At 35.2% G+C, this 21,133-nt stretch overlaps 3 protein-coding genes and 1 non-coding gene across 12 annotated transcripts; 1 reads left to right on the forward strand and 3 right to left on the reverse strand.

Moving 5' to 3' along the window:
* Positions 1 to 172: 172 nt before the first annotated feature.
* 21ur-14970 lies at positions 173 to 193 on the reverse strand. Its single transcript, NR_070360.1, has one exon.
* A 527-nt stretch (positions 194 to 720) lies between these two features.
* On the reverse strand, positions 721 to 2,796 carry ifd-2 (Intermediate filament protein ifd-2). Its single transcript, NM_075759.7, has 7 exons — positions 2,569 to 2,796; positions 2,233 to 2,346; positions 2,092 to 2,189; positions 1,957 to 2,041; positions 1,340 to 1,816; positions 1,127 to 1,291; positions 721 to 1,066 (listed from the first exon to the last, which is right to left on the reverse strand). Exons 1-7 carry the CDS (start codon positions 2,782 to 2,784, stop codon positions 890 to 892), a joined length of 1,332 nt encoding a protein of 443 aa, NP_508160.1. The 5' UTR covers positions 2,785 to 2,796; the 3' UTR covers positions 721 to 889.
* Positions 2,797 to 4,788: 1,992 nt separating this feature from the next.
* On the reverse strand, positions 4,789 to 12,342 carry daf-3 (Smad protein daf-3; the record flags this gene model as incomplete). Of its 9 annotated transcripts, none has more annotated exons than NM_075760.6 (15): positions 4,789 to 5,292; positions 5,871 to 6,007; positions 6,056 to 6,362; positions 6,566 to 6,737; positions 7,070 to 7,122; positions 7,167 to 7,288; positions 7,468 to 7,598; positions 8,889 to 9,549; positions 9,720 to 9,845; positions 10,040 to 10,279; positions 10,326 to 10,477; positions 10,525 to 10,680; positions 10,935 to 11,036; positions 11,941 to 12,129; positions 12,269 to 12,342. In NM_075760.6, 15 exons carry the CDS (start codon positions 12,291 to 12,293, stop codon positions 5,187 to 5,189), a joined length of 2,679 nt encoding a protein of 892 aa, NP_508161.3. The 9 variants fall into 9 exon arrangements, with proteins under 9 accessions (NP_508161.3, NP_001024605.1, NP_001300343.1 ...); NM_001313412.4 differs by having other exon boundaries at positions 5,187 to 5,292; positions 9,711 to 9,845; positions 12,269 to 12,293; NM_001313414.4 differs by lacking the exon at positions 10,935 to 11,036 and having other exon boundaries at positions 4,794 to 5,292; positions 12,269 to 12,341.
* Positions 12,343 to 15,769: 3,427 nt separating this feature from the next.
* Positions 15,770 to 20,663, forward strand: wdr-54 (WD repeat-containing protein 54 beta-propeller domain-containing protein). Its single transcript, NM_001374943.1, has 8 exons — positions 15,770 to 17,509; positions 18,454 to 18,561; positions 18,607 to 18,820; positions 18,871 to 18,944; positions 19,312 to 19,442; positions 19,484 to 19,589; positions 20,027 to 20,155; positions 20,210 to 20,663. The coding sequence occupies exons 1-8, from the start codon at positions 17,384 to 17,386 to the stop codon at positions 20,363 to 20,365; spliced, it is 1,044 nt and encodes a 347-aa protein (NP_001362010.1). The 5' UTR covers positions 15,770 to 17,383; the 3' UTR covers positions 20,366 to 20,663.
* Positions 20,664 to 21,133: the final 470 nt, after the last annotated feature.

Here is a 21,133-nt window from a genome sequence, read left to right on the forward strand (position 1 = left end):
TTTTCAACTGTGTACGCGAAAACATGTTTTGAGAGACGCAGAAGTTTGGGGAGAAAATCATTGAGTGGAGATGACGAACAAAACAATAACGACGCAACAGTGTAGGCTAAATGAGACTTTGAAAAAAAACTAGAACAGGAAGTGATATCTAATAATTTGAACAGTTTAAAATGCATTTGCTACTAAATTCAGAATTCATACTGTTCAAAACTTCAAAATTTAAAAATATAAAAAAACCGTTTTTTTTTTTGAGAAATTGCATTTATAATAATTTCAGAAATGCAGAAAATGCATATTGAGTTGCCAACCAATGATTTATAGTCAGAAAAAGCGGAAACTGGAATTTTGTTGCCTAGTATAGTGTGGCCAAACAAACAAAATACATAAGACCTCACGTGTACAGTTTATCAGTACATTATTACATTTCAAAGTGATCAAAGAGGAACTTCAAATCACATACGCCTGCTAGAAAAAAAAAACACCAGAGCTGCTATATAAAGAACAACTAAAAAGGCTTTTGCGTTTCGAAAAAAGTGTAGAAAACCCTGCCCCAGTGACGTCACTTTTTTCAACCATCATCAAGCCTACATCTTCTTCATAATCAGGTTTCAGAAACAAAAAGGGAAAGAGTACCAAAAAAAATTTTTTTGAATTATTTTTGATCTACATTGGTAAACTGAACACCCCACCTTCATCCGATTAATGGTTACATAGAAAGTAAAATAAAACATTTTATTCGTTAATTCATAAAACATATAAATAACATGAAAATTGAGAAAAATAAATTCTTCAAACTTTTGCAAGTTCAAGCCGTACATTTGAACATGGGTGGTTTGAAATTGTGAAATTACAATACTCAAAATTAACAAAAACATGACAATCGAAGTTGTTACAATAAGGAATCGTTGTATGCCGAACCATAGGCGTGGTAGGAAGTTGTTCTAGGGCCTGACTGTGGCAAGGGTGGCGGTGGAGCATTATAGGTCACGTGGGTTTGAACTGTGGTACGGAGGTGCTCAGCGTTTTCCATTAGTTTGCGGTAATGGTTGATTTCGTTTCGCAAGTTCTGGAAATTATTAAGGAATTTACAAATTTGTGAATTTAAAACTTTAAATTTTGAACATACGATCTGGTTCTCTACTAATTTGTCAAGTTCCACTGAAAGTTTTGTGCATTCCTCTCTCATTTTAATTACTAGATTTTCTTTTTCATTGAGTGCAATTTCGAACAATCTTAGATTTTCCTTGTCTTGGAAGTGCAAGTCGTCGATTCGTTTGATAAGTTGTTGATTCTGAATTCAATAACGTTTCAACAAATGATCCCAAACTCCCAAACTCACGATAGTTTCAGAATCTGAAAGCTTTCCTCGGAACTCGTTGACAATCGACCTAATTCGAAGAATCTCTTCTCTTGCCTGGTTTTGTATTGAGCTATAGCTTTCGGATCCCTTCTTGATTTCCGTGATCTTTTTGTGATACCAATCCTCCCATGTCTTTCTGGCGGCACGTGAATCCTTCTCGAATCGGTCTCGAATCTCTTTCATCGCCGCGTGCAGCTCATTGTGGAAATAGTCCCTGTTCTTGTTTGTTGTGTCACGTCTAGCCTTGCTAATTTCCTCTCGAATGGCAATGTCGTGTTGTGAAATGCACCCGTTAAGACGCTTCAATAACTCTTGAGACGAACTTGAGTGCTTGCTGCGTTCTTTGTCTCGCAGTGCATGCACTCGTTTGATATCACTTCGGAGACGCGAAATTTCAGAGTGGACACGGCTTTTTTCTTCTTCACAGTCAGTTGTGAGACGTTTGATGTAAGAATTCTGTAAATTGTTGGATTTGAGAAATCGGAGAACTCAAAAAAACAATTTGAAAAATGGAAATTTTACTGTTGCACCAGAACTATTGCTAGGTCAAAAAAATAATTTTTTGTATTAATTTTACACAAATTGTGTCTACTAACCTCTGCCTCCAGGTTTGACAAAATTTTCATTTGACTTCTTTTGTCTTCTCTTGTTTGAACTCTCAGCTGGAAAGAGCTTTCCAAACTGAAATTATATGTACAACTAGTTGTATAGTAAATTTACAAAAAACTAACTTTTTCTTTGCAGAAATCACATCTGGCTCCAGTTTTCTGATATTTTGCTCAGCCGTCGAGATCTTAGCTTTGTTTTCACGGACCAAAGTGAAAAGCGACTGCAATTTAAAGTTAAAGCTTAATAGAAAAATGATTACTTACGGCTTTTTCGGATTCAAAATAGACAGCAATTCGTTCCGAATGTGTGTGTGCTGCATTACGGAAAACACCAATGTCGTTTTCAAGAACTCGATTTTGTGCTTCAAGGAAGCGCACCTGAAAAATAGTTTTGTTCAAACAGAATATTATACAATATTTAATATTTTGGTAAAGGCTCAGTGTGCACTTGATACTTTATTCAGGTTTTCCGGATTAATTTATTTAATTATAAAAATAAATTTAAAAAACTTGGCGCACTCCATACCAAAATTATTTGGACAACAATGATTATAAACCTATCACTTACACAGTTTCAAAATCTAGTAAAATTCAACTAACCTTCTCTACATATCGTGCCAATCGGTTATTCAAATCTGCAATTTCAACCTTCTCCCTTTCACGATTGTCTCTGATGATAGCAGCCGCATTTTGAGCATATGCAGAAAGTGCTCCACTGGTAGTTATTCCGGTTGGCAAATTTGTCCGCCCGCTTTCAATAATTCTTGCAAGAGCGGGATGATTTTGCAGACGCGTTGGGTTGAGAGGGTCAGTCATGGCGTTTTTATTCTAGAAATTAGTTTTGAATAAAAAAAAACAAAACTTGAATATTTTTAATTTGAATATAAAACACTGAAACTAAAAAATGAGAAAAACTGAGCCGTTCCAATCACTATTATCTAAATAAATAATAGTTGTATAGCGACATTAACGGTCTGAAACACTTAAAATGGTAAAACGGGGCGTTATCAACCGCCTCCTTATCACTTATCACGCAGGCTAGCTCATTTGGAATGTGCCTTGTAACGTACAAAATAGGTGAATCATAAAACTGCTCAAATTCTTATGGAAATTGACATTTTCCATAATGACATGGCGTGGGGGTTAGAAAATAGCTTGATGACTAAGGAAGAAACGGAAGAAATTTGTATTAGTTTTGTGTTTTTGATAAATAATATTAATGCTTATTTGTCAAGATAAGAGTTACACCGGAAAGAGGAAGAAACGTGAAAATTATGATTTAAACAAATAAATGAAATGGCCAATTGGGCCGGCTATAGTTCGGGAGATCAAGGTGGGGCACTTGGTGTCAGACTGTCCCATTACGGTTTGATCTACAAACAATGCGCTAATTTTTTTCACAGAAAAAGTAACGTCAGCACGTTCTTAACCATGCAAAATCAGTTGAGAAGTCTGTGTCTAAATTCCCGCGATTCTCGGAGATCTTCTTTTCATTCTCACGTCCTTTTTTGATTTTGATTAATTTGCCAATAAGTTGACTGAAGTAATGTAGGATTGATGAGTTGCCAAGTGAAGTGCTCGCAGAGACCTTTTTGATGACGTCATAACTGTTGGGTATCAACGTGTATTGACCCACGACGTGGCTAAGAAGATCGTGCAACGTGAACTCTATGAACTAACTTAATCATTCCTTAATTTAGTAATGTAATAAACTACTCGTCTTCTCTCCTTGTTCGGCCTTCGAATACATAACCATAACATACTTCAGTAACACATATGCAGCCGACATAAACAGAGTTAAGAAATGGCCGCTCACATTCGGCATATGCTTGAGTTTTAGGAGTGGCATGGTAAACTTGATTACTATGCTGCCTGGAAACATTCCTGCCAAAGTGAAAAGTTTTTACTCAGACATTATACATGATCTGAAATTCAAAACTCATGATTTTCGCAAATCCTTATAATTTTATTTTTGCTGAAATTGACGCTGATGTTATACGCCCCAAAAACCTGAATTCATCATCTTTGATCGAGTTTCCAAAAATCGCCCAGATTCGCATTGACCATTACCGTATCCAATTTATTTGAATGGTTTAACGACGTTTCTTATGTCCTTATGGCAAGTTACATCACTGTTCCGTCAAATTTTTTCAAAACTCGTTCCAAATTCCAGTATTAAAGATGGGCTAAGAATAGAAGAATATTAATCTGCAGAATTTTATATTCTTTTATTCTTCAACATTTTCAAGAAAAATGATTTTCCAAGTGCCAATTGATCATTTTCCGCCACTTAATTCTTCTACAAAAAAGATGAGCTCTTTCTCGTTTGATTGTGGCTTCAGTCATCAAATGAAAGCGATGAATCAAGCTTTGGGAGTTCTTAACAACGGTAAGCTCGTAAACTTAAATTTAAGATCAAATTAATTAAAATTTAGATAAACGTTTCTATTCGGAACCGGCGCTATCTGGTAGCAACATCACAAAAACCATTGTCAAAAAGTTGTCTCGCGCGTCTGCTCCGATGAAGTTTACTGTTTTCCACAAATTGTAAGCAAGTTGTCATAAGTTTTGTGTAATATCTGTATTATTCACTCAATAAACGCTTACTACGTTTTTGAACCTTCGGCTCTTATTGTAGAAGATTTACCAAAAAAGGCGTAGTTGAGTAGCTGGTGTGAGTTCCGATCGCTGAAAGTCTGTTTTTTTCTCTATTGAAAATTATAAGTTCTCTGTCTGTAATTTAAGTTTAAGGGGCATTAAGTTTACCAGAAAGTGTACTTAACTCCTAACAAACTGCCTATGTTTTCTTTATTTAAACATGATGTCCACAAAAAATACATTTATTACTCAAAATGGTGGTTCATCAATCATATTCACAAGTTGGGAAGAAAATATATTAAAAGTTACAATAAAAAGGGCCACGGTGCAATATATGACATATGCGAATCGAAAAAATTGGTGCGGGACCAGTGACTGATGACTATTAAAGATTGAGGTATGGGATACATTGTCCTTCTATACAGCTCAAAGCTCACAATGAACAGTTGGTAACTTGATTCTTATCAAAAGTTGTTAACATATCCTATGTTTGTATTGAAACTGCTTGGAACTTGTGATAACATAGTATGCAAAGTTCAAAGGAAAAAGTTTGATATCGTTGGATGATTTGGAATAAGACTAAATCAGTATCTAGTAGGGTGAGTGAAAAAAGTTATCATTTAGTCATCACTGACGTTGATTCCCAATTTTGCAAAATCTTCCATTCCTAGCGGCTCGAAGCAGTTGGTTATGTACTGGCAGATTGAATCCATGAAATCGTAGGCACTGAAATTACACATTGGGATTTTTTTAATGAACATGGGATTTTTTATAAAACTACTTTAGATTACTAACATACCGTATTTCAGGTAATAGGAGTTTTAGTACCCCGATTATTTTACTTTAGGGCGCAAGAACGCCTGCCATGCCCGTCTTGCGGCGGGCTTCCGCCTGCTGCGCGTTGAAAAATCGTCTCTCACACTATTTTTTGTAAAAACCAAGTCTTTTACTTCTCGATGTAGTGCAGAAATGAGGCGAGAGGCATATCCATAAACAATCAACTCAAAACGATAGAGAACAATTAGCAAATATTTTTCAGATGATAGTTTTTAAATGAGTCAAACGGCAACTATAAGCTGTCGATGTTGAAATTCGAAACAAAATTTAGTTTCAAGAGTAAAAAATATTGTTTTTCAATCTATACATGAATTGTAAACTGCGCGATATTATGCTTGTACCGAAGCTTGATAATAAGACCCGTAAATTTAAGAAATTATTCTGGCGGTCCTAGGGCCCAAAAGGTAGTTAGCCAACTTTCAAAAATTTTGATGGGACCACAAGGGCCTTGAAAAAAAAAAACTAACATGTTGATTTTCAACTCAATCCAAACTGGACAATCATGAATTGACGGGCGTTCTGGGTATGCTTCTCCAAATCCTTTGCAGAACGAGACACGGACACAACAGTACTTGGCCAATGAATCAGTGGTGCGTGTTGCTTCCTGAATATATTTTTATAACTTCAAACAAAATCTTACACTCAAAATTACCCTTCGCAGCTCTTCCTGAGTCTTCTTCTCGTAGATATAATTCATCGGAGTCAATTTTCCTTGCAAGTACATTGTTGCCATTTGCTTGGAAAGAAGCGCGTCTCTGATGATTTGTTTGGAAACGTTGAAGCCAAACGTTTTGATAGACGCACATCCGTAAACTTTGTGCACTTTATCCTTCTTTAGGCCTCCTGATTGCTCGTCGAGATACCCAGAAGTGACAAATACCGGGTACTTCATGCGGTTTTGAAGCCAAACACTCCCGTCTTTTTTGTAGGAAAAGCGAATTCCATCCACTATTGCTTTACTGAAACATTTCAATGGTTCAAAAGCTTTAAAAATTTGTGTTATTTCTTTAGTTAGAAAATTCATAAGCTGGAAACTATCGAACAACATTTCCGAATTTGGATTGGATTGTTACCCTGATACTGTCATTGCCCAAAAAATTGGATTGTAAAAAAAATTGTACCTATGTTCTATAATATATCAATAAGTTTCAGATTTACTTACCGAACTTTAAACGCCACTGGTTCTCTAATTGGATTTGGCTCAAGTCCGAGACTGTAACGATTCTCAGAGCAAATGAATCCGCCATCCACGTGGAAATTTCCTCTCGAACATTTTTTCTCGCCAATTTGCAAATTTTTCTCATAGTACACAATTGTTCCCCATTTTTCGTTCACTGAAAAAAGCAAGCAGTTTTTTTTTATGTTGTGAACATTTTAAATTTACTTGATCTTTTACATTTTTGGGTATTTATGTATTATATCCCCGTCGTTTTAAATGAAAGTTTTTAAGAAATAAAGCATGAAAACGTGTGGAAGATTTCTTGATGATAACCATTTCTAAATCTGAAGAAGATAATCCATATCACGTTTAATTTAAATAAAGTTATGAATGAAAATTTAATTTAATTTTATGTTGGCGGGGTATAATACATAATTACTCATTTTGTTTTCAATCACTAACACGATTTTTTAAAGTGAACTTTAGAGAGAAAAAAAAGAAACTTACAATCACTAACTTCTGGCCCCTCTCCTGAGAAAGTTACACTTTCTGATGTGAGCCTAAAAAATACTTGGCTTTTAATTCCATGAAAACTAGAACGAACCTCAAAATGAACTTGCAAATGTCATGATATGGTGCATCTTCCGGCATGATGTTCTCCAAAACCTCACCGTCTGTCATCCGCGGTCGAACAACTGTCACACCACAAATCGGCGAATCAAATTCCTAGAAAAAACACAATATTCTTGAATGAAAAACAAAAATCGTTTGTTTGATGATTCAGAAAGCAAAAAGTGACATTAAATTCAATATTTTGTTTGGCACCTTATCGACACAACTTATATGCGATAAGCTGTCAATCTTGAGTGACACGTACATAGTAGCTACATATTAGAAATACTTACTTCAATGAATTTGTTACTAGACCGAATTATTGCGCCGGATTGTTCACTTTCTCCTTCAAAAAATCGATTTCCAAATGTCTGTCTACAGTACCGACGGAACACGTCCAAGGTGACTGTTGATGGTTGTAACACTGTAATTGAGTTTACTTCAAGTTTTACAAATTTTAGGAATGAACTGAAAAGGCGACAAAAAAATGTATCATGTATGATGAAAAGTAAAATTGTTCGCAAAGCGGCTGTAGAAAATCTCTAAAAAAATGAGTTTTGAGAATCAAAATCACTGCTTTTAAACCAACTTCTTTATGCAATAAATCACCGACTATACAACTATAATCATACGCCTCGTGGTCTCAACTTGGCTATTTTTTTAGAAAATAAATCTGATAACTGATATGAAATTGGCAGGACACCTTTTCAAAATGTTGTAAGTTGGCATTTTCCAATCAATTTCAAATAAATTACATGTGTCTACCAGAAGAAGATATTTTGATGAGATCTAAAATAAAAAAACTGCAAAATGTTTATCGAAAAAAAAATTTGCAAAATTGATGCCTTTTCAAACCTACGTGCAAATTTAAAAGGCAAATATTTGAGGGGCTTCATCCTTTCTCGTTATTATCAAGTACTTATATTAGAATTTATGTATAAGGATTAAACTTAACATTAAATTTCCTGCAGAGATTTCTTGATTATTTTGCGAAAGAATATGAACTCTCAATACTATTCATAAAATTTTTTCATACTTAATTCTAGAGCAATTTAGTCAAAATTGTAAAAGCTGCACTTTTAGTGAAGTTTGAAAACGCTTCGTTTTCATCGGAAAAGGGCGAAAATCCAATAGAAAAATTCAAATAAGGCTCTGTTAATGGACATCCCAAAAAGGATTAAACTGCGGGAATTGGCTATGCACCTGTCCGCCTACTTATATTCTACCCCTTTATATAATGAGGTACCCATAAATAATATTTTGCCGTTTCTGGTTTGACACCTGGAGATATTAAACCTTTGTAAATCCATGCCTTGATAGGTGGCAGTATTGTGTGGCTGAGTGACTAAAATTATTAGCTCTCGGCTGGAACACCAAACCAGGGGTGAGCGGCAAACGATTTTTTCAGCCAAATCGGCAAATCGGCAAATTGCTTCAATTAAAATTTCCGTCAAATCGGCAAACCGGCTAATTGCCGGAATCGAAAATTTCCGGCGATTTGCTGAATTTGTGGACAAAAAAAATTGCCAAACGGCAATTGCCGCCCACCCTGACAGCGGACCGGCACATCCTGCCGACATCCGTTCAAAGTCGGAAATTTTCGGCAATCGACAATTCTTGCAATTGCGGCGTCCCTCTAGTTCAACCCTCATGCCTACTGTCAGAATAACTTTTTCTCCTTACAACAACTGTTTTTTTTTTAAATCATACGTACCTGGTCTTGAAATTGGTGGATCATTCGGTACCTGACCTTGGTGCCCTGGTTGATGACTGCCTTGTTGGGACGTATGGTTTTGTGATAGTTGTGGCGGCTGGTGTGGTTGCTGATTGAAAGGATGGTGAAAATCCGGATAAGGAGTTGGAAACCCGTACAAGTTCGGACCACAGTCGTAGGAATAGTGATTTGGATGGCTAATATCATTATAATGGTGATTTTGGTGGAATGGATTGTTGTTTTCTGAAGAGCAACTCGGCCCATTCATTCCATATCCCTGATGGAGAGGTGGTGGCATTTGTGGCATTTGCGGCATTTGCGGAATTGGGTTCATGTTCAACGGGTAATGGGTCTGTGGAGCAATGGAGTACGGATGTGAAACCCCTGGGTTATGTGGCGCCTGATGTGGGAGAGGATGGGCAAACGTTGCGCCAACTGAAGGCAATTGTTGAGGCATAGGCTGAGGCCTTGTGTGCATGTTCATCGGAGGCGGACGAATGGAAGCTGGTGGTATAAATCTACTCATATCGTCAACTGGATCCTGCCGACCTGGAGTGTGGTAGCGTTGATGTGGCGGCGGCATATCTCGATTGTCATGATCCCTCTGCCCAACAATCATAGTTCCAATGACAATTTCGTAGTGATAGGGATTCACGCATACCTGTAAGGCCTAATATTCATATTAAAACTTTTAAAAGTCACATCTTCTCAACATTAGGCAATCAACTTAATCAAACAAAGGTCACAGAGTTAACCGAATAAGGGAAGAAGCTAACATGTGCCACATCACATCAAAGGAAAAATGAAACAATTCACACTTACTTCACCTACCATGTCACTTTTCATTTCAAATGCGTGCTTGCAGTGGTCCACATGACGCGTTTCGTTTTTTGTCATTTCATTAAACCTCCACAGTTTGCCATAGACTACGTGAGGGAAACCTTTTCTTCCGTGGACCTGTAATTTGTATGGAGTTTGTGGGTACTTTGATATCATAAGCTGGTCTAATACAAGTTTCATAATGAAACGTCTCAAAATAAATTCCAAAACTTTTAAAAGTCGGATCATTTATCTAGCGTAGGTTCGTTGAAAGATCATAATTTAATGTCTATAGGCTCAAAATGTGTCCTAGAAATTTTTTTTGATCTCACCTGTAACCGGCCATCAAGTGTCCTTGGAATTGTAATGCAACCGGTATATTTTGTACCTTTTGAAAGAACCACATCAATCAGGTTCTGGAGATCATTCTTCTTATCCTTCAATTTTTTCACCAGGGACTCGCAAGCTTTTTGGTCGAACTCTCGATCAATATTGTTTTTGACCAAGTTCAACGATAATCGATTTCGTTTTGTCCGATACGCATTCAGTTGTATGAGTTCACTTTCTTTTAACTGAAAATGCAATATTGTAATCAGTACTACAAACTTAAGTATTTACCGTTCTATAATACATCAAATATTCTACAATTTTGTTTGGCGGCGCACTAGCGTCGGGAACTTCGATCTTTTTCCGTGCTTCATCTACTGCTGGTTTTCCAAGCTTCAACACATCCAAATCGTACTCGGTCATATTTGTGTTTTTTGTGTCAACTGAAAATATATTAAGTTCTTTTGCTCACACTTTTTTTGCCACTTACATAAATCTGGATCCGGGTAGTTGACACCATCTTCCGGGTCATCATCCTGACTGTCTGGATCCAAATATGGCGGGATTTCCATTTTAATACCACTCCGTTGTAGAATCTTTGTAGTTGTATTCACTGGTGACATCATCGGTGTGTGCTCGTCGGGAACTAGAAGAGAAGTTGCTATTAGCTTCATGGTCAGAGAGAAATAAGGTTTGATAAGCAACGAAATTTGGCAACAATTCGCTTATCAATACGTGTGTTAGTGACTGCCAGACGGTAAACATCATGAGGTTCGTGTTGAAATTTTAGATTTTTTGTTGGCAACAAATTCTTTTGAACCTTCTATTGCACCATTTATGCATCATATTCAACGTTTTTTTTTATTTTCAAGCTATACTACTATGTTCGACGTTATTTACCTTCAGTTTTCGGAGTGATTAGCTTCAACCCGCCATTGAATGCCAATGACTTGTTGGCATCACGAGGTGGTTTCGTGTCCAATGTGATTATTGGTTTAAATTCTGAATTTCAGTTTGAAATGTAAAATTTAAAAAGCAACAAAACGGGGAAGGTTTTTAAAACAAAAAGGAAAATAAGCATATCAAACCAACACAAACCACCATACACCACGACTACTAATCACGTAGGGAAATTGATTTGGTTTTCACTAGATTTCAGTGTTTTACAGAGTTTGCATTACTTGAAAGTTTAAAAAAAATTGAAATTTGAAAATAGAAAGCGAGAATTAGGCAACTGTTAGAAATGCTACGATTTTATTTGCAATTAGAAATACCTTTTTAAATTGATAATGTTGCAGTTTTGCAGCTAATACCAAGGTTGTTTCAGAGTATTCTATGGACAAAATTGCATGTATAACTATTTTTGGTACTTGTGTATTATGCTTCCGCTATTTTAGAAATTAATTTTTTAACTTATAAAATAAAAACTTATAAAACTCGTATTTACCATTCCTGAGCCCAACGAAGAAAATAGATATCAAGTTTAATTTAAATAGATAAATTAATGAAAAATTGATTAATTTCAAAAATAGCGGGAACAAGTACCCTATTTTTTATTTGGTATTTTTTGAGTGCAAAATTAATTTTCAATGTAAGTAGATATAAGAGAATGTAAGAGAATTTTGAGTTCCGCACTACTCGTTGCCACCTTAAAATACTAAAATTTTCTCTAGAAATGTACTAGATTAGTATGTACAAAATTAATAGAAACTGCAAGGCTATTTTCCAACTAGTCACTTCGGGTGCAAGACTAATTGGAAAAAGAAGATGTCTGTTAACTTATCAACATTTGTTCTACTACCAAAATAAGCGATTTTCTGAATAATTCGAATCTATTTTAATTGATATTTTATATCCAACACGACACTCCAAACACTTCACTCCTATAGCTACTATTTAAACTCACCATTAGCCATATTTCCTACATTGAGCAGATTAAAACCTGCTCCAGCCCCGAGCAGGTTCCTCTCATATTCCTCTACATCAGGAATATCTTCCAATCCATGAGAAGGTTTTCCACCATAAAGCGGCCCTCCGGTGCTGGTACCGGGCTGAGAATAGTTGAACTGTGGCGGGATGGAGGTACCGGGAAGGCCTGTAAGTTGGGATATGGACTATGGAATTGGTTTTTTTTTCAAAACTGAAACAGAAGATCCTGTTTTTTTATTCAAACTGTAACTTTTTTTTAAATAACATTCCGAAAATAAAGTAATTTCAATAAAACAAAAACTCACCCGTTAAATTATGATGATCACCCATTTATGTGTACTCTGACTATTAATATTTTTCCTTTACAATTTGATTACCTGTAAAATTGAGTTTTGGAATAAAATTAAAACAACAAGGAAAAACCGGGCGGCAAAGAAGTAGGAAATACAATACCAGCATGGACAATAAAAGGTACAAACTGTGGTATAAACCTGTTTGTCTTTTTTTTTTGAAATATCATGTTTCGTGGTATTTTTGGGAATAAAGGGAGATTGTGTTTATAGGGGAAAAAAAAAGTTGAGAAAAACTTTAATTGTAAAGCTTGATATTTTGAGCTACTGTCAAGATTTTTTGGTGTTTTCAGTAAAAACATATTCAGAAAGGAAAACCAAAAAACCACAGATTTAACTTTTAAAAAATATTATGATTTCGAAAAGAAAATTGAAAAGAATTGTGTTAATAGGAACTTGTTTGGAATCAATTTAAGAGAAATAAAAAAAAGAACGTGTTCAAATACGGGGTATTAAAAGTAATTTTTGACAGTCTATTAATAATAATAATTGACAATTCGAAAATAAAAATAAAAATATCCCAAATTAAAAAAAAAAGATCGAAACCAAACCACTACTTGTTTCTTCGTCTTCTATCTCTTTTTCTCGTTACGCACACTCTATCTCGCTCACTCTTAAACTACGTACGTGTGTCTGCGTCTCTTCGCCCAGCACACTATTTCATTGCTAAAAGTGTGTTGAGGTGGCAGTGCTCGCTGCAAAGAATCGATAAGTTGAGCGTAGTTGGACCAACAAGTGAGAAGACGGGGGGAATAAGATAATGAGGGAACAAGTAGAGAGCTACAAGAGAGTGCACATGACCTCGGTTTGATGTTTTGATCTTTTTTTACTGAAAAAAGAGATTGATAAGAAACTTACAAAAAACCTCTCGTGCAAAACAAAGGAAAAAAAGAACTTCAAGCGTTTTTACCTAAATAATTGTTTTTTTTTATAAGGGTAGTTTGACCTATGCTAAGCATAAAATAGTGAGCTAACTAGAAAAAATAAGTGGTAGACCTACATTGTAAGTACTCAAACATCACAATTTTTAAAAAAAGATCTACAAAATGTATAGATCACTTTCTAGATGACTCATATATATTTTTTGTTTTCACTGGTCTCATCTCAGTTTGATTTTTTGAAATCTCGCCAAATTGATGCGTGTGATATCAGAATGTTTTGTATTAGATTTGTGCAATTGTTTCAGCGAAAAAAACGCTCAAATTTTGTGACCAAAACTGTGTCATAATTAATTAACAAGAAACCACTGAACTATTTGAACATAAACAGAAAAAAAAAGTTGGCTAGTCATTTGCTTTTGGCGAAAAAATTTTGTTTGCATTGATGAAAGTTCATTAGTTTGATCAAGCGGTCAAAAAAAACCGCAAATATTTGAATGAAATCCGTAGATACAATGTGGGCCGAAGGTCAGAGAGACCATGGCATTTTTCAGATAATTTTTTTTTATTGAAAAGGTGGCCACCATAATTCTGAAAAAAAAACCGCGTCTACAGAGAGTATTCAAAAAAAGTTAAATTTTTTTTGTAAAGTTGAAATAACAAATTTTGCCCAATTTAGTTATAACTGTTAAAAATTTGTGGTAGACATTTTAAACAAGAGGAATAAGAGAAATTTATATGAAAGTCGTTAAGGCATTTTTCATTGCACAAAAACTTACAAGATTAAAAAAATTACAATCTCACAGTCCAAACAATCAAAAAACAAATTCAACTAAAGAATCGCGTGATCTTAGCCTTGAAACCGTCAATTATTAACACCTCTAGTACTATAAAAGCGATGGTTTTTCAAAAGATTTTATCGTGAAAGATATCACAGCAGAAACAAAAAGTTCAATTTTTATTGAAGACACTTTTCTTGTACTCTAAACTTGTGAACACGGAATTTTAAAATGTTTACAGAGGCATATAAGATATGTGGAGCATTCATAAAATTTTCTTTAAGAAATGGGGATTTAAAAACTATTCATTAATTTATAACAAAAATCTGATATGATTGTGTTTTGAAAAAATATACTATTTCCACTCTAATGTTTCATTTTCATTCCTCCTCCCGCCTGATCAATCTCTAAGGTTCTTTTCAATCCAATGTTTTCCTCAAAAGCACACCTAATTTATAATCAAACGACACACAAACATAGAAAAGCAAAAAAGCTGTTAGATGGAAAAGGGCGAGAGAGAGAGAGAGAAAGTGCTGAAGAGGAGCCACGCGTACCCGGTTGGCCTCTTCTATGCCTTCACTATTTCTGACACAATTTCGTTGTCTGTGTATCCCCGTTGCGCATATCTTGACTCGATTCTTCTGTTTTTACTTGTTGCTGGCAGAAAAAAAGAAGATGGCAGTAGGCATAAGGGTACAACACGGAAATGTAGTTGGGTTCTATCAAGAATTCAATTTTCTTGAAATTTAAACTGATAGAGTGCATCGTCTATAGTCCGTCTCTCTCAGGTCCCAAAGTGCGGGAAAATCGTGCCCATGAGAAATGTGACGTCACATCAGTTGAAAAAAATACATGTCAATTGGGTGCAAAATCCAAAGGTCAAACGGAGAAAAGACGCTATAACTACTACAGTGAAACAAGTATCGCAATTTTTTACAAAGATCATGTTTGATCTACCTTCCACATATGTTATTCGTTATCTTCATTTATTCTAATTATCCTAATTATCTTAACCTAATCCCAAGGTAGATCTCACTGTCACTAATAGTAAAAAAGTTCCAAAATAATTTTGTGGTAAAAGTTGCGATAGTTCCCCGATAGTTTTTAGAACAATCTGAAAAAAAATTCTGAACAAAATATACAGAAGCAATCAGGATTCAATAATTTGAATATGTAAATAACTCTCAGAAACGGCTTGAAATATCAGGTCTCATAAATTTCATAGAAAATGTCTTGTGTTGTTTGATGACTCATTATATGAAAACACGTGAAAATAAAACTAAAGTCACAAAAAAAATCAAACTACGAGCAATTTTCAACTTTAGTGAAAACTAACACAACTGAAAACAGCTGCTACTAAATTTTAAACTTAACAGCCTGCCACCGCTACAAATTGATATTTCAATCAAAAAAAGACGAATAGATAAAAATTTAAAAGTAACCACTAAAGCATTTAAAAACTATGCTTTATCTCTCAGTAAGTTACAATAATTATTGAAATCTAGGCTGGCTTGAAACCTGCCTATAAATTTAGAAATTGTGGGTGATACTTTCCATGATTAACGCAACTTTTTGGGATAAATCGGAGAGGTATCCTATAACTGCTAGATTTTCAAAAAAAGTAAAACCGCATTTCTAAAAAGTCAAACGTGAACTGAAACAAAAAAATAGAAAAAAAATTTCTCCAAATTGCCTTGTAGCTCAAAAATCTGGTAAGACAGTGTCAACCACCAGAAAAAGTAAAAGGCTATGTCGATGACACCAATTGAGATTGTAATCTGAGAAAAAGACACCTGTGCAGTAACTGTAGTCATCTATAATAAGGTAGTAGAAGGAAACCTCTTTTTGGTATGTTTTATGTTTTATGGAAGAAAAACCGTGAAAATAATAATTCGATAAAATAATCATTGAAAATATTGCAAATTGCATAGCGTGCATTTTCTGTCGTGCCCCATATATAATTTTTGTGGATTTTTCTCTATAGTTTGGTGACTTTTTTAATTCGAGTAAAACTGCCGAAACCATTTTCGAGATTCTGAAAATTATAGCAACTGTGGCAAGATAAAAAAGTGGTTGGAAAATCAGAAAAATCCGTGTTTTTATTTTCTACCGCCAAGATTATTGCAAGATTCCAACCTATTTAGACCCGTTTTATCCAGAAAAGTTATTGTCCTGTCGAAAGAACAATCACGGTGACCTTCTTCGGAATGATGGCACTTATGCGTTCTCTTTTCCTTTGACCGAGAGAAGTGTACATATTATACGGGAAAATAAAATGAACTTTTGAACTTTCTATGGGAACACCAAGTAAACAATTCGAACTTGATTGGTTTGAGAACGCGGGAAATCGAAAACTAATTAGAAGCAAATTGCATTGTAGCTTTGCAGAAGTACTTCAAAAGTTGAAATGGAAAAGGGGTCTGTGTTCATTTTTTCAATCTACAAGATGATTCTAATAAAAAATAGTTAACCTTATTGCTTTCAAAGCGGTTAGGTTGTTTCAAACTGAACTATTTGCAGTGGAAAATTATGGGAAAGTTTATTTTTTCAGCAAGCATAGAAAGTAGTTTCTGACAAACTTTAGAGATGTAATTTTTTAAAACAATTTGTTTAATTGAAAATATGGAGCTACAATACTAATTTTTCGGAACTTATAACCCATATTTTGAAAATAAATTAAAAGTTTCATTCATACTTTTTTTAAAAATATAACGTGATAACAATTTTTTTTGCTTAAAAGTAGGATTTTCCTAACCCGGAGAATTGAAAAATAACTCACGTTTTATTTGAAAAATTAATTTTTAAAAATTTTGGCCATAAGCCATAACTATTCTTTTTTGTTTAGTATTCAAGAAGTCGAACATTGTTTTTTTTTCGCTAAATGTTTTGCTCCAGATTGGGTTCAAAACACAGTTCATTCCAGATGAGCACATCATGTATCACAAGTGAAAATCACCGTTTTCGAATCTCTGTGTGCTCATTGCATGCAAATTCGTTCATGTTTTCACAATCCCGATAGACAAAGTTGAACATCACGTTGCAAAAATCTCAATGACAAATTTTCTATCAATTGAAAATATTGTGTTTCCAGCCATTTCCTAATACATTTGATTGTAGTTGTATTCTATGTACATTTCCAGTAACGTACTGCTATACACATTTCCCATGCCATTTCGAGCCGTTTCACCTGCTCGAAAACATACAATTTCTTGGACAGAAAACGGAGAGCGAAAAAATCTAGAAACCCCAAGACTTAATAACAGCCCACTGGTTTTCTCGTTTTGTCAGCTAACGCACCGGCCGTTTTCTCGCAATCACCATGGTTACCTTCCACTAGTTTGTGTGCTGAAAGACAACCTCTAGAACCGGTTATCACTGAGAGAGAGAAAGCTAGTTAGCCGCGGTTTGCAAGAATGTTTGAGAAAGTGAAAGAAGTCGCTCTTCCACAAGGTACAGTGTCTCCATGGCCATCAAATCTGGCTGTTTGCTGGTTGGACACTAGAAATATTACCTACGTGGCAGTCATCCAATCTAATAATGTAAGTTGTTTTGATGCTCAATGAGCACAATGTGCTAATCCTTTTTTGTTGCTATAGCTACTGATTAGAGTGTTAATAGTTAGTTATTCTTTAAGCTGTTGCTCATATCAATCAAAAATCTGTGAGGAACGTAAACAGATCCTTCTATCAGGTTTTGAATGTTTCAGAATAATAGGGTATTCTGACGTACCTTAAAAATGTTTTTCGAAAAACTATAACTAACAGATTGTTTTCTGTTTTTGCTTAAACATAATTATGGTCTCAGAAGCCCAAATTAAATACTGAGAGAGCTTTTTGAAACGTTACGGATCACAGTTACTTGCTTGATAAAGTATGCTTGACTGGAAATCAGGAAAAACTATTTGTAGTGAATCACTATTAAGTAAGGTACTCAGAAATGATAATCAAACAATAAGTTTAACATTATAACATAGCCATCTATTAGTACTTCACTTTAAACACCTTTAAATTAGTATGCAATTTTTTCAAAGTTTTTTTGCCATAAGTTGATTGCTTTGAGATGATTTATGTGTATTCTTTAATTCGACATAACGAAATAACCACTCAAATACTGTCTTAGAAGTTTAAGGCTTTTTTGAAAAAGAAAGTACAATGTGAGGGGGTACGGCAATTTTCACTCTTCACTATTTTTATTTTGGAAAAATACTGCAAAACGAAAAAAAAACCGTCATTAAATAATTTTCCGATAGTGTCGAGATCCGAGCACCAATTTTGCACCTCAGGTTACATATGTGAACAATTATAATTTATAAATCTAGTCGCCTAAAAGTCAGGTTGAACATTCTTCAGAGGCCAATGGATTTGTTACAATATTGTAGGAGCAATTTAAAACTGAAAATGTGAGATATGAAAATATTAATGCTGTACTTGTAATTCAGAAATAACATACTTTTCTTCACACTACATATTAGAACAAATCTCAGATTCACATCGGAAGTTGGGACAATAAAGCTGAGACAGAAGTAACTTGGGAAACAATCCAAACATCTGAGCCAGTTTCCATCACCGAGAAAATCATCGACGTCACTTCGGTATTAAATGAAAAATTTTCGCAGTGGTATTATTCAAGTTTTTAGGTCGGGCTAGTTCATCCAAACGCAAGAAACTTTCCAATAGTAATCGTAGGGTCAACTCGATTTATTCATGTTTACGACGCCAAGAAAGTTACCCAAAAACCATTGTTCTCAATTGCGTTGGGTGTGGCGTTGAGAGACTACGTCCCCGCGGTTGGGAAAGATGTAGGACCGTATTGTAGAGGTGTTACCTGTAACGATAATGCTGTATTGGTTGGTGAGTTTGGTGGAAACGCCGATGTCGCTTAAGGAAATACATACATTTAGGAACACATACCGGCGAGATTGTTGTCATCATGTGCAATGGGGACTCCAACTTCTCTAGTCGTAAAAACCTCAAGGTAAATGAGTTTTTTTAAAAACACTGCTCGTTGTGTTCTGCTCTATTAGTAGATTTTTGTTAGTGGGGAGTACCGAAAACAGGCTCTCATGCGCAGTAAACTCAGTCAAGGTGTATAAAGCAGTAAATTTGCAGTCACTAAAAACGGAAAATTCTCATTTCACTGACAGAATTTTCATATTTTAAACATTCCTAACAATTTTATCGGTACATTTTCATGGAAGTAGTGAGAAATCAGTTGTGGAGAATCTCTTTGAAAAGAAAATGTATTCAAACTGTCTTCTTGCTTTGATCTATGGGAAAGTTGGGCCCCCACCCATTTCTTGGCTTCGTGCAAGAAACCCCTCCAATTTCAAATAATGTTTCAGGAACATCGTTGTGCCATCACGGACATAGCCACGTGTCGTTACGATGAAATAACTGTCAGTGCCGATTCGAACGGAGAACTGATCATATGGCAAAAACCCGTAAAAGGGGTGAACTCGAGAGTTATCACAAAGTAATATACTCTAAGTTTCTGACGTAAAATGTTTATTTTAGGCAGCACATCAACGTAATAAATGTGTTGAGAAAGCAGGTGATCGTGGGAACTTTGAGAGGAATTGTTCAGTATTATTCGGTAACTACGGGAGATCTTATGTGTGAGGTAAGAATAGTTGAGGGGGAGGGAATCGGAACTTAACAGAAAATCAGGTGAAAAACTTTGGGATAGCTCAATCGGGATTGATTAAACAATAAATTCACTTGTGGGTCATCCTCAAGGCAATTAAAAAAAATCGGTAATGGTGGCCGCTAGCAATCTGGAGGTCACAAGTTCGAGTCCGGACTCGCCCCGCTAGGTTCATCCAGCCTCTATTGGGAAGTGAAGTAATCCAAGACTATCAACCACAGTCTCCGGCTAGGACGTGGCCTAAATTGTAGCCCATTGGGATTACCACCAGCCAGTGTACCTGACTCCCAGATATGCAGTGCATAGTGCTTGAAGAGCCCTTTATGGAAACATGACTGAAAACTCGGGCTTCTTCTCGATACTTTTTCTATTTTCATGCTTGTGAAAATGTTGCTTATAATAATTTCTCACAGATAAATGCTCATTCAAGACCAGTGAATAGTGTTTCTGTCGCACCGGAAAGCGCATATGTCTTGACTTCTTCCGAGGATGGCACTTTTATCGTTTCGAAGCTTCACACAAGAAAACCACATGCTTATCAAGTTAGTTCACAGAAAGTCGAGAACATTTAGGTATACACAAAAACTCAATTTCAGGTTGAATACCGTTTCTCTGACAGCGATCCGTCCAACGTCATCATGGGAGCGCAATTCACAAATGGACGCGGGAGTGCAATTGCAATTGCCGCATTTGATAGCAACGTCTTGGTGATGTACAAGATTATCAAGAAAACTGCTGTACCTGCTACATAATTATATTTTACTGTGTATCTTCAATTAATATATCTGTATTTGGCTTTTAATATGTTTAATAACAAAAAAACATTACACTCCATGTAGTCTATTTTGCTAGCAAGATTTATCTGTAAAACTAAGATCTGAGTTGTCAAAGCATTGCTTCGCAAGACTAATAATATAATAATTATATAATTTCTCAAAAATGTATTATTCTTTTAAATTCTGGCATTCGATTATGAATTCTCTGTGCATTCTCTCTTTTTCCATTTTGAATGAATTCCATCAATATTAGTAAATGAATGAACTTGTTATTCTTTTATGTGTTTTCTAAACAAAACAGGATTCTGCTAAAAAATGTATACTAGCTTCAAAATATTGCTGTAAAAATGAAGGTTTTATTGATTCTAACTCATGAAACACTCCAAATACTAGAAATCCCGTATTTCCTCTGTTAGTCTGGCACCCCTACGGACCAATTGAAATTTAGTCTTGCATGCAAGACTAACAGAGGAAATACGGTATACATTTCTAGAAGTTGAAACGTCTTAAAAAATAATTTCTCACTATCAGCAATAGCCTTTAAAACACAATTATACCCTATTTTCCCAAAACTGACAAAACTGACATTTTTTAACCTGAAAATTTTTGATTATGTTCTTATTCGCTTTGTCAAGTTGAATAAATTGAATATTATCGTTTTTCTACAAAAATAAATATTCATAATTTATTGTTCCTCCTCAGTCAGCTAGTTATGTTTAGGACAGCTGTTCAACATTCTGCCCC

Source organism: Caenorhabditis elegans, chromosome X, assembly GCF_000002985.6.
Source record: "Caenorhabditis elegans chromosome X".
NCBI lineage: Eukaryota > Metazoa > Nematoda > Chromadorea > Rhabditida > Rhabditidae > Caenorhabditis > Caenorhabditis elegans.

Excerpts from the sequence above, each read along its gene's own strand:
- wdr-54 (NM_001374943.1), top strand. The coding sequence starts at position 17,384 with ATGTTTGAGAAAGTGAAAGAAGTCGCTCTTCCACAAGGTACAGTGTCT. Across the intron at positions 18,945-19,311 it reads CTAGTCGTAAAAACCTCAAG|GAACATCGTTGTGCCATCAC; the intron begins GTAAATGAGTTT and ends ATAATGTTTCAG. Across the intron at positions 19,443-19,483 it reads AACTCGAGAGTTATCACAAA|GCAGCACATCAACGTAATAA; the intron begins GTAATATACTCT and ends TGTTTATTTTAG.
- ifd-2 (NM_075759.7), bottom strand. The coding sequence starts at position 2,784 with ATGACTGACCCTCTCAACCCAACGCGTCTGCAAAATCATCCCGCTCTT. Across the intron at positions 2,190-2,232 it reads ATTTTGAATCCGAAAAAGCC|TCGCTTTTCACTTTGGTCCG; the intron begins GTAAGTAATCAT and ends TTTAAATTGCAG. Across the intron at positions 2,042-2,091 it reads GTGATTTCTGCAAAGAAAAA|TTTGGAAAGCTCTTTCCAGC; the intron begins GTTAGTTTTTTG and ends ATATAATTTCAG.